This window comes from Rana temporaria, chromosome 3 (assembly GCF_905171775.1).
Source record: "Rana temporaria chromosome 3, aRanTem1.1, whole genome shotgun sequence".
Classification (NCBI taxonomy): domain Eukaryota; kingdom Metazoa; phylum Chordata; class Amphibia; order Anura; family Ranidae; genus Rana; species Rana temporaria.
In genome coordinates this window covers 452199397-452211631 of record NC_053491.1, presented here as the reverse complement: position 1 = coordinate 452211631, position 12235 = coordinate 452199397, and the positions used below count along the sequence as shown (strand labels likewise).

Genomic DNA, 12235 nt, shown 5'->3' with positions numbered 1-12235 from the left:
TAACTCCCAAACTGCAACTGTAATTTTCACAGTAAACAATGCATTTTAAATGCATTTTTTGCTGTGAAAATGACAATGGTCCCAAAAATGTGTCAAAATTGTCCGAAGTGTCCACCATAATGTCGCAGTCACGAAAAAAATCGCTGATCGCCGCCATAACTAGTAAAAATGTTTATTTTTTTATAAAAATGCAATAAAACTATCCCCTTTTTTGTAAACGCTATAAATTTTGCACAAACCAATCGATAAACGCTTATTGCGATTTTTTTTACCAAAAATAGGTAGAAGAATACGTATCGGCCTAAACTGAGAAAAAAAAATAATGTTTTATATATTTTTGGGGGATATTTATTATAAAAAAAAGTATAAAATATTGAATTTTTTTCAAAATTGTCGCTATATTTTTGTTTATAGCGCAAAAAATAAAAACCGCAGAGGTGATCAAATACCACCAAAAGAAAGCTCTATTTGTGGGAAAAAAAGGACGCCAATTTTGTTTGGGAGCCACGTGCAATTGTTAGTTAAAGCAACGCAGTGCCGAATCGCAAAAACTGTCCTTTACCTGCATTTTGGTCCGGGTCTTAAGTGGTTAATAAGTTGTAGTGAATTAATATACTCTGCAGACTGACTAAAAATAGCTGCATCTGTGTTAGCGAAAGGGAGAATAATAGTATGGGCACAAAAGGTTATTTTATGTAGTTCACTGATCACGGACAATCTCTATAAATCAATTGTTATTAATGCAATTTTTTAAATTGGTCATTAAAAACGACCGTGTGTAGGCTCCAGAGCATTTTTCTCATCGTGAAAAATGGGCATTAAAAATTTAGAACATGCTCTAATTCTTTTCGTCGTTTTTGACGTTGTGCAAAACAGTCGTGTGTAGGCTTTAACGCCGGGAAAAAAACGTGCATGCTCAGAAGCAAGTTATGAGACGGGAGCGCTCGTTCTGGTAAAACTAGCGTTTGTAATGGAGATAGCACATTTGTCACGCTGTAACAAAAATTAGCAAAAGCAGCCCGAGGGTGGCGGCATCTGAATGGAGCTTCCCCTTTATAGTGTTGTTGTACGTGTTGTATGTCACCACGCTTTGCTCGAGCATTTTTTTTTCACGATCGTGTGTATGCAAGGCAGGCTTGACAAGAATCACGTCGAGAAAAATTTCGTTTTTTTTAGGACATGAAAACGGTCGTGTGTACGCGGCATAAGATTGATTAGAAAAAATGTGATCAGTATTCATATAAATAATATTAGTTAATATTACATGATGAGCATGAATATAATAATACAAAAATAATAAAATATGTAAAAATAGAATTAATCAATTTATTTAAGTAAAAAAATATTAATAACCTAGGGCCAGATTCAGAAAAGAGATACGACGGCGTATCTCCTGATACGCCATCGTATCTCTGAGTGCGGGAGGTCGTATCTATGTGCCTGATTCAGAGAATCAGTTATGCATAGATATCCCTAAGATCCGACAGGTGTAAGTGTCTTACACCGTCGTATCTTAGGCTGCAATTTCAGGCTGGCCGCTAGGTGGCGCTTCCGTATGTTTACGCGAGGAATATGCTAATTAGGTAGATACGACGATTTAGAAACGTACGTCCCGCCGGCGCATTTTTTCACGTCATTTACGTTCGTCTTTTTTCGGCGTATAGTTACCCCTGCTATATGAGGCGTAGCTAATGTTAAGTATGGCCGTTGTTCCCGCTCCGAGTTTTGAAATTTTTACGTCATTTGCGTAAGTCGTTCGCGAATATGGCTTTACCTCATTTACGTTCACGTCGATTCCAATACGTCCTTGCGGCGTATTTTGGCGCAATGCACACTGGGATATTTTACGGACGGCGCATGCGCCGTTAAAAAAAAACGTAAAAAACGCGGGGTCAAGGCAAATTTAAATGCAACACTCCCCCAACATCCCCATTTGAATTACGCGGCCTTACACCGCAACACATACGTTACGCCGCCGTAAATAAGGGCGCAAGTTCTTTCTGAATACAGAACTTGCGCCCAAAGTTACAGTGGCGTAACGTATCGGAGATACGGAGATACGTTACGCCAGAAGAAAGATGTGCTCATCTTTCTGAATCTGGCCCGTATTTTTTATTTTTTTTGTAAATATGTATGAAATATTGATTATAAATGGGGAGGACCTAGAGTGAAAATGTAAAATGGTTCATATAAAGTAATATATATATATATTACCATTTTCTCTGTACCTCGCCTTTTTTTTATTGAGGTACTAGATTATATATTTTTGAATTCCACTTTTGATTTGTAATTTTTTTTCAAATTCATTAAATTGTTGAAATATCTTTCTCCCTACTTTTATGTTTTAATTTACACAATGCCTGTTTGTTCTTTTACAGCTAAAAGACCAGATAATGCCTTGGGGACAATGTCTGTTGAGGTCTGCTTCAGGTAAGCTATGTCTATTACATCTATTAACAGATAATTGCTAGACTTGTCCCTTGTCAGTGTTTTGTTAGAGGATGGTCAATCACAATTGCATAGCAGAGAACCAGGCTTTGGGCAGTAACAGACCAGTTAAAAATTAAGTTAAGTAGAATGCATTGTCAGTGAGTACAACTTTTACGTGGGTATTGCAGTTTTTACATTTAGGGACATCTTGTGGTAACACACATTACATGCATCGCTGCCTTCCAGTACCATTTATTCGAAATGGTATCCCAAAATATTGCGCCGCAACACAAATTCTACAAAATAGGTCATGGTCAGTTTTTGGCACGTTAGGGTGCATTGAAGGGCTAGTTCACCCTTTCGGGGAAAAAAAAAAAAATGAAAATAGTGCATAGCATTATTCTAGAGGATTTTTTTCAGCTGGCTCATAGTCATGCTTTGTGAGAGGGAGCAGGAAAATCCAACCACTGTGCACCAGAAACAGAGTCTGTGCATGTAGTGATCAAAAAAGTCCAACTAGAGTGATCACAAGTGGGAAGAAGGAGGTCCTGATACCTTATATAGATCTTTAGAGAAAGAAAGCTATGAGTAAGCTATGAGTAAGTATCGGTTATCGATGTGAAACGCGTCAGCTCTGTTACCCCACTGTTTGCAGTTTTTTTTGCTGTTGTAGTTTTCGTTTTACTGGAATAAAAGGCACCATTTTTTACACTTTATTGGAGTGCGGCTGTCCATCATCTTCTCCCTCTTATTTATTATATAGATCTTTAGTTATCACTAGAGTAATCCCTAGCAGGAGGAAGAATGTATTGATTCCCCATATATTTTTTTTGTATTTATCACTAGAGGAAGGAGGTCCTTATTCCCCCAATAGAAATACTTAATTATCACTAAATAGACCACCAGTGGGAGGAAGGAGGTCCTGATACCCCTATATATAGTAGATTTTTAGTTATCACTAGAGGAATCACCAGTGGGAGGAAAGGTTCTGATACCCCTAAATAGATCTTTAGTTATCACTAGAGGGACCACCAGCAGGAAAAAAGAGGTCCGAATTCCTCTATATACATCTTTAGTTATCACTAGAGGGACCACCTGGAAGAGGAAGGAGGTCCTGATTTCTCTATCTTTAGTTATCACTAGAGAGACCATCAGCAGGAGGAAGGAGGTCCTGATCCCCCTATATAGATCTTCAGTTATCACTAGAGGAATCACCAGTTGGAGGAAGAAGGTCTTGATTCTCCTAGATAGATTTTTAGTTATCACTAGATTGATCACCATCGTTTGGAAAGAGGTCCTAATTTTCCTTTCTTTAGTTATCACTAAAGAGACCACAAGTGGAAGGAAGGAGGTCCTGATTCCCATATTGATCTTTAGTTATCACGAGATTGATCACAATTGTAGCACTACCCCCAAAGGAGCTGCTGGTTTGTTTTGGGTGGCATGTTACCTCGTAGCTCCTCCGCCGTCTAGGGGTGTATGGTGAAAGTTGCAGAAACGGAATGTCCACCACAGGTGTCTTTTTCTGTGCTCTTTATTACCCAGGCGGGTAAAAACAATAAAACTTGTGGTGAGGAGTATAGATTCAACAGAAGGAGAAATAGCAGATTCAGGCGTAGCAATAGGGAAACAGTCTTGCTTCCAACAACACCTTCCTCTTCACCACTCCAGCCAGAGTGGGTCTAGCACACCTGGACAGGCCTCTCTCACTGACCTGGCAGCCAGAGTATCACTCAGAACCCTAAGGGAAAAGTCTCTGCCTCAGACCCTCCCTAGAATTAAGATAGCGGAGATAATCCTCCCTAATAGACTTCACACCTGGATCTCCTTCAAGTAGTTAGTAGTTAGGTTACCGACTGACAGGTGACCAACGACCAGCCTTTCAGTACCCCGTTACCTTGATCCCCGGTGGATGGTCGAGACCCTATTGGATTGCCAGCCTCTCTTGGCTCTCCTCAGGCGGACTCCCCACCGAACAGCTTCCTCCCAAAGGAAAAACGCTTGGGATCTTCTTAGGATTAGGGACCCAGTCGATCACTGGGGCCCAGCCACAGCTCAAATGTTCCGGACCAACGTGGTCCAGGAACACCGCCTGGAAGGCCATTTTGCCGGGGCGCCGTGATGTGGTCACCCTAAAGGTGGGTGCCACACTGGAAGAAGACCCAGACCAATGGTGTCTGTCCCATAAATACCCTCCCCCAGCATGCACAGCAAGGAAAAACCCCTCCTGATAGGCTGCTGGGGAAAAGCACCCAAACCTCGACTCCACTGTTGCCACCTGTCTTGGGGTTATTTCAGCACCGAAGAAGCGACAGAATGAGCCCACAATTGAACAAATTAGCCTGGTCAAAGCTAACTAACTCTCTGACCCCCTCTAAATTTAAATTAGCACTGGTTCTTAGAAGTAACCAGGCACTACACAAGCAGAAGGAAACAGGTCCTGATTCCCCTATAGATCTTTAGTTATCACTAGATTGATCACCAGCAGAAGGAAACAGGTCCTGATTCCCCTATATAGTTTTTAGTTATCACTAATGGGATCACCAGCACGAGGAAGGAGGTCCTGATTTCTCATATAGATATTTAGTCATCATTAGAGAGACCACCAGCAGGAGGAAGGAGGTCCTGATTTCTCATATAGAACTTTAGTCACATTTGAGAGACCACCAGCAGGAGGAAGGCGGTCCTAATTCCTCCTCTGGGGGCGTGCAGTGCAGCGATCAGTGGTGAGCTGTGTCCCTTGGACACAGTGCATCACCAATCAGGGTAAGGAGCCATTGACGGTTATTGCCATTTCCTTTACTTAGCGCTGTCACTGTCTGAGGAAAGGAAAGCCGATAACTGTGTCCTGATTATCAGTGCAGCCCTATCTGTGCCAATCAGTGTCCATCAGTACAGCTTATTAGTGCCCATCGGTGCCTCTTTATTAGTGGCCATCAGTGTCACCCCATCAGTGCCGCCTCATAAGTGCCCATCAGTGCAGCCTCATCAGTGAAGATGAAAATGTACTTATTTGCAAAATTGTATAACAGAAACAAAGAAAAGTTTTTTTTTTTCTTAAGATTTTTGGTCATGTTTTGTTTATTTAGCAAAAAATACAAATGAAAACAGTGGTGATTAAATACCAGCAAAAGAAAGCTCTAAAAAAATGATAAAAATGTCATATGAGTACAGTGTTGCATGACCGCGCAATTTTCATTCAAAGTGCAACAGCCCTGAAACCTGAAAATTTGCCTGGGAAGGAACAGGGTAAAAGTGTTCGGTATTAAGGTGGTTAAGTAAAGTTTTTGAACTGTTCTTGAGCCTGATCTGAAGTTATTGATGGGGTGCTTGGTGGTACATGGCATATCAGAAGAAGAAGAAAGGCCGATACGAAAGGTTAATTCGGCAGGAGTTGGAGAGCTGTTGCTATGGGTAACAACAAACTGGTGGTATGGAGCAGATGGTCAATAAACATGCTATCTGGCATAGGTGACAGGTTTTCCAGTAGCGAGGGGATCAGTGCACTGGCTCCCTCCCTAACAGTTGGTTCCCAAAAAGCAATCGGAACCGAACCTTTGGTACAGAGACCCCATGTAAACCAAAACCAGAGAAATTCCACGCTCAACTTACCGACCAGCCTGTTAACCAACCAAATTGTCCTGTCTAACATAATGCATTAACAACAATTGTTTAGTTTGCACACATTTGCAAATACATGTGTTAGCTACAAGGCACACCAATATTTTCTGTAGTTCTAACTCTAAATTTCAGAGTCTCCACAGTGGCTCCACAGTTAGCTAGGATTACAGAAAATATTGGGGTACCTTGACAGGGCTCTGTAGCTTACGCATGTATTTGCAAAAGTGTGCAAATTAAAGACCTGTTTTTAAGGCATACTGTTAGGCCTCGTACACACGACCGGATCTATTCGCTGGGATTGATCCGCGGATCAGTTCCAGCAGACAAATCCGGTCGTGTGTATGGCCTAGCGGACATTTTTCGGCGGAGATTTCTCCAGCCGACGGATTTCCAGCAGATAAAAATTTCTTAGCATGCTAAGAAATTTATCTGCTGGTATCCAGTCCAGCGGACTGATCCGGTCGTCTGTACAGACTCACCGGATCAGTCCGTCCGCTCCCCTCCCTCGCATGCGTCTTAATGATTCAATGCATGCGTGGAAGTATTTACCTTCCAGCGTCGCACACGTTGCCACGTCATCGTCGCGGCGACGGTGCGACACGTCACCGCGGATGTATTCCGCGCGGATTTCAATCTGATGGTGAGTACAGCCATCAGATCCAAATCCGCCAGAGGATTTATCCGTTTCCAGCGGATATCCTCTCATGTGTACGAGGCCTCAGACGGAACAATTCAGTTGGTTAGAAGGCTGGTCGGTAAGTTGATTTTGGAATTTCTATGGTTTTGTTTTGCATGCGTTGCTCTTCCATGTGCTCCTTACTGCAAAGGCCAGTTATATGTGAGGGTACTAGTGACCATTTGTTTTTACTGAAGAGACCTCATGTACCTGGCTGCATAGTACAGGAGAGCAATAGGAGTTAAAGTGGAGCATACATGAGGTCTGCTCTAGTGCTCAGAGTAAGGTGGCAGAGGTACGATTGGCTGGTGGGGGGTATAGGCTCAGCAGTGTCCCTCCTAAATCCAACATACACAAGGAAGGTGTGTAGTACCATGGGACAACACGTTTTACAGAGAAACTCTGTACATGCATCTGCTGCACACAATGTACGGCTCATCTCTAAGTCGAGGTACCTCCATAATGTTGACTTTCATATGAACACAACACCACCTGGTCCTGGCATGATCGGGCACACAAATAGAGGTACCTCCACATGCAGGTTAGGCCCTGTCTACTGTACATGCTCTGCAGAAACTGAAACATAGTCCTGTCATGAATCCACTCTGCCCTGATCAGCAGGGCATCAGTGAACAGATCCCGGCTGATCAAAATGAAGTCTGCCCCGTGTGATAGGGGCCTCACAGATAAGGACAACAAAGTATCTACTATTTGTCTGGTAAACAACATTCGGTCTTGATTAGTGTATTTCCTAAACAAATGATATTTGTTTCATCAAGTTGAGAACCTTTCAAGACAATTGGATGATTACATAGAATTAGCTACGGCTTATTTACGGTAAATGATTGGTTAAAAGAACAGATATTTGCAATTGTTCCTATTATGAACAGAAAACATTAAATTCAAACATTGCTAGAAGCCCGGCCTTGCTTCCCAACACAGGAGCACACATCTTCAATGGTTAGAGAAATTTTTCAGAAGAATAGTTTGACCTTATCATCTGTCTAAACTTTTATACCAATGGACAAGATGGAGACTTAATTTTATAAATATTAATTCCAAGTAAAATGTCAAAATTATACTTATATTACAATACTATAATAATTGGCACCGCATTATCAGCGCTGAAAATGCTGTACCAAAAGGATCCAGAAACAAAAGACTAACCTCACTACACAACAAGTTAGTGCAATTTTCTGCAATCAATAACAGCCAATCAGCTTTTAGTTTACAATAGTCTGTTCAGTTAAGACTGATTGTTTGGGTCATTATACTTTGCATTGATTTAACTCCATTGTTCTTTGTTTCACCCTATGAAATCGGGCATATGATGTTTTTTTTCTCAGGTACCGTGGAGACAAAGACCTTACCATGTCTATTGTGGACGTGACCATGATGACTGGATTCTCTCCAGATGTTGATGACTTAAAGCGGGTGAGCACTGAGGAACACCTGTTCCACCTATTACAGTATATTACTCAAAAGAAGAAATATATATATAAAAATACATATACACACCGGACACTGTATTAGGTACACCTATCAGTGATCAGTGTATTCTGACGTTGGGAAAGTCTCCCCCTTTGTCAAAATACAATAGCTCAGTGGTAGGATTTCCCCATCTACCTCAAATGTGTGGCTGGGGAATCAGGTAATTTTTTTTTAGGTTCTGCCCACTGGTTGAATGACAAAAACTGACTCATCAATGGCCATCTTTAGGCTGATTATTAATATTATTATGATTATCATACAGGATTGATATATAGTGCCGACAGTAAAGCAACGCTTTAAAACATTTGTTCAGACAGTACAATTACAATACAATTCAATACAGGAAGAATCAGAGGGCCCTGCTCATTAGAGCTTACAATCTAGTAGGGAGGGTCAAGTAAATCGAAAGGGTAATAACTGTGGGGGATGAGCTGATGAAAAAAATAAAAGAACAGTTGTTAGGTGGAGGCAGGGAGGGCTTCTCTGAAGAGAAAAGTAGATAGATTTGGAGATAGTTTGAGAGTTTGGGGTAGGGTATTCCAGAGGATAGGAGAGGTTTGGGAGAAGTCCTGGAGGTGAATATGGGAGGAGGTGATAAGGGAGCTAGAGAGTAGGAGGTCTTGGGAGGAACAAAGAGAACGATTAGGTTGGTATTTTGAGACTAGGCTAGTGATGTAGCTGGGGGTAGATTGTTGAAGACTTCATAACTTATTGTTAGTATTTTGAATTGGATTTTTTGGGCGAGTGGCAGCCAATTGAGGGATTGTCAGGCAGGGGTAGCAGACGCTGAGTAGTTTGTAATGTGGATGAGTCTGCAGCAGCATTCATGATGGACCTGAAGGGGGGATAGTCTATGGGTAAGTCAATGAGGAGGGAGTTGCAGTAGTCAAAGCGAGAGATAACCAGGGAGTGAATCAGGAGCTTTGTGGTTTCATTGGTTAGGAAGTGACGTCGTTTGGAGATGTTGCGGTGGTTGAGGCGTCAATCTTTGGAAAGGGATTGGATGTGGGGCCGAAAAAGGAGATTTCAGAGTCCAGGATAACACCTAGCACCCTGGCATGTGGGGATGGGTGGATGGTTATGCCATTGCTCTTGACAGATAAGTCAGGGGAAGAGACACCTGGAAGAGGAAATATTATGAGCTCAGTTTTGGACAAGTTGAGTTTGAGAAAGTGGTGTGACATCCAGACAGATATGTCTGTTAATAAGTTAGTGACATGTGAGGAGACTGAAATGAGTTGAGGGGTGGAGAGATAGATTTGGGTGTTGTCAGCATGTCTAACCCAGGCAAGAGGTGTAGATTGGTTGGTTTTTGCGGTTAGCAAGTCACTTGTGAGTTTTAGAAGAGCAGTTTCTATGGAGTGTTGAAGGCGAAATCCAGACTGAAGGGGATCAAGAAGGTTGTTCTTTATGAGGTGGTCACTCAGTTGGTTTGAGACCAAGTGTTCAAGGAGTTCAGAGGGAAAGGTGGAGCAAGGAGATAGGGCGTAGATCGTTAAGATTGGTAGGGTCCAAGGATGGCTTTTCAAGTATAGGGATGACACGTGCATGTTTTAGAATGTTGGGGAAGATACCAAAAGAGAGGGAGAGATTGAAGATGTGGGAGAGATTGAAGATGTGGGTTAGAGAGAGTATAATAGAGTCAGAGGGTGACCATAGTATTTGAGAGGGAATAGGGTCCAGGGGACAGGCGGTTAGAAAGAGTTTACAACGTCATGTATAGTATCAGGTTTGAATAAGGGGGAGTGTCAATCGTACCTGTTGACATTGGGTGTTAAGTGGGGGAGATACCTTTAGAGTGGAGATTTCATCACAAATTGGAGCAATGTTATTTTTAAAGGGATTAGCAATTTCCTGGGCAGTGAGTGAGGTTAGTGGGGGGGGGGGGCAGTGGAGAACAAAGTAGAGAATTGAAGGTAGAGAAGAGTTGACGGGGACTGGATGAGAAGGTGTTAATGAGAGTGGTAAAAATAGGTCTGCTTGACAGTGTGGAGGCAAGAATTGTATTTTTGGAGGGCATATATGTATTGGTTGACATCTTTGAGAGACTTAGTCTTTTGCCACAGACGCTCAAGAGCACAGCTACGTTTTTTTTTTTTTTTTGTGTTGTCTCTTTGCCAGGGTTGTTGTAGCGGTCGAAAGCTGATTCTGTGTGTAGTAAGGGGAGCGAGTTCATCTATGGTTGAAGACAGGGATTTATTGTAGACAAAATTAGCTTGGTTGGGGCAGGACAGGGGTGAGATTTTGTCACAGAGGTGGTCGGTAGCAGAATAGAGGAGAGAAGGGTTTAAAAGGCGAAGGTTTCTACGGGTGATGTTTAGGCGATTGGAGGGAAAAGTGGTGGAAGACAGGGAGAGAGAGAGATAAGTTGGTGATCAGAGAGAGGAATGGAATTGTTGGAGAGGATGCATGGAGCGCATAAGGTAGGAAAATAACAAGGTCAAGGGTGTTGCCATTAGAGTGAGTAGGAGCCTGTACCCATTTTCTTTCCGGTCAAAATGTGGAGGTTAGACTAAGAAGTTTGGAAAGTAGCAGGAGTGTTTGTATTAACAGGGACATTGAAGTCCCTGAGAAGGATTAAGAGAACTTTAGACGAGAGAAAGCAGGGTAGCGAGCCCAAAAACTCATCATAGTTGATAACGGTCTGGTGGGGGGGGGGGGGGCGATGCATTAGATCACAGCAATTCTTAGGGAAGGTGGTGAAAATTTGTGTATACAGTGAACTTCAATTGATGAGAGGGACAGAGAGGGTGGAGAGTGAAGAACCTAGAAGGATCATAGACATATTATACTGTATGTAGCACCCCACACACACACATATATACAAACCTGACATACCAAAGGCAGAGGTGGGCTAACATTTGGCTAAAATGGAGGACCAAGTTTTATTGAAGAACAGTTAAAGTTGTGAGGGTTAGGGGTCCCAGATACTGTAGCAGATCACTTACAGACTCTCCAGATCCAGACCAATGTTCAGCTTCACAGTATCAGAACCTTTAAGCTGACTCAGCAAAAGTGTAAGCACATTCTCAAATTCAGTGTATCCTCCAAGTGAGTCACCAGGCCCTGCGAGACACCAGCCTTCTTCCTGGCTTTCTTCAGCAAGGGGTATCCTCCTTGGCACAGCTTCCTCCACACCAGGCAGGGCAGCTTCAGGACCACTTCAGCAGACATTAGACCCCAAAAGAGGCTATTGGGCCTAGCAGCAGAGGTCCATCCAGCAGCACCTCCCCAGGTCTCAGCCCAGGGTAACAAAGTGAGCATATGGCCTGTCCCAAATATTTATATCTCCCCCGGCAGCACCAGTGCCATAAAACCTCCATCTGGTTGAAGGAAGGAAGGAAACATGCATGTTCATAACACAGTCTTGTTTATGAAATATCATACTTTTGCCAGTGACATCAGTGACACCTACTGGCAACAGTGAGAAATCATAACCCCCCCAGTTATTCATAGACCATTTTTAATTACCTGAGGACAAATTCCAATTCTTCACTTAGGTATCTATGTGGAATCACTAGGGTTCAGAGGAACTGCAGAGGGGACAGATCTCTATCCATTATTCTTCCATGTTGAATCATCATGGATCGGAGGAACCACTCAAAAGGATAGATGCCCATACTTCACTTTTCTATGTTGAATCATATAGAATGTTTCATAAAGGTCATACTTGTGTGGAGGAGATGGACCTTTCATTCATCAGTCCTTCCTCTATTCATAGACAATTTTTAATTCACAGAAGTTATAGTACAGCTTCTAAGAATGGAGGAAGGGGCAGGAAAATGCGGCATAATCAGGCACTCTTGATGAGTACGTCACAGGTCTGTCGGCTCTATTAAAGAGGAAGTAAACCCTGATGGGTGTTACTTCCTCTTTGTTTCCCTGCAAAGGTAAAGCATAATGGGCTACTATGCATCACATAGTAGCCCATTACGTGACACTTACCTGCAGGACAAGCCCGCGATGTCCCCGTCTTCCTTGTAGTGAGCGGCCATTCTTCACCCCTCTTTTTTCCGG

The 12235-nt window shown here is 42.5% G+C and overlaps 1 protein-coding gene across 1 annotated transcript in view; it reads left to right on the top strand.

Moving 5' to 3' along the window:
* LOC120933439 (complement C3-like) overlaps positions 1 to 12235 on the top strand; it is a 235993-nt gene that overhangs the window by 204502 nt on the left and 19256 nt on the right. Inside the window, exons 33-34 of the mRNA XM_040346656.1 lie at positions 2379 to 2430; positions 8074 to 8161. Coding sequence (XP_040202590.1) covers positions 2379 to 2430; positions 8074 to 8161 — 140 coding nt within the window. The remainder of the gene's footprint in view (positions 1 to 2378; positions 2431 to 8073; positions 8162 to 12235) is intronic.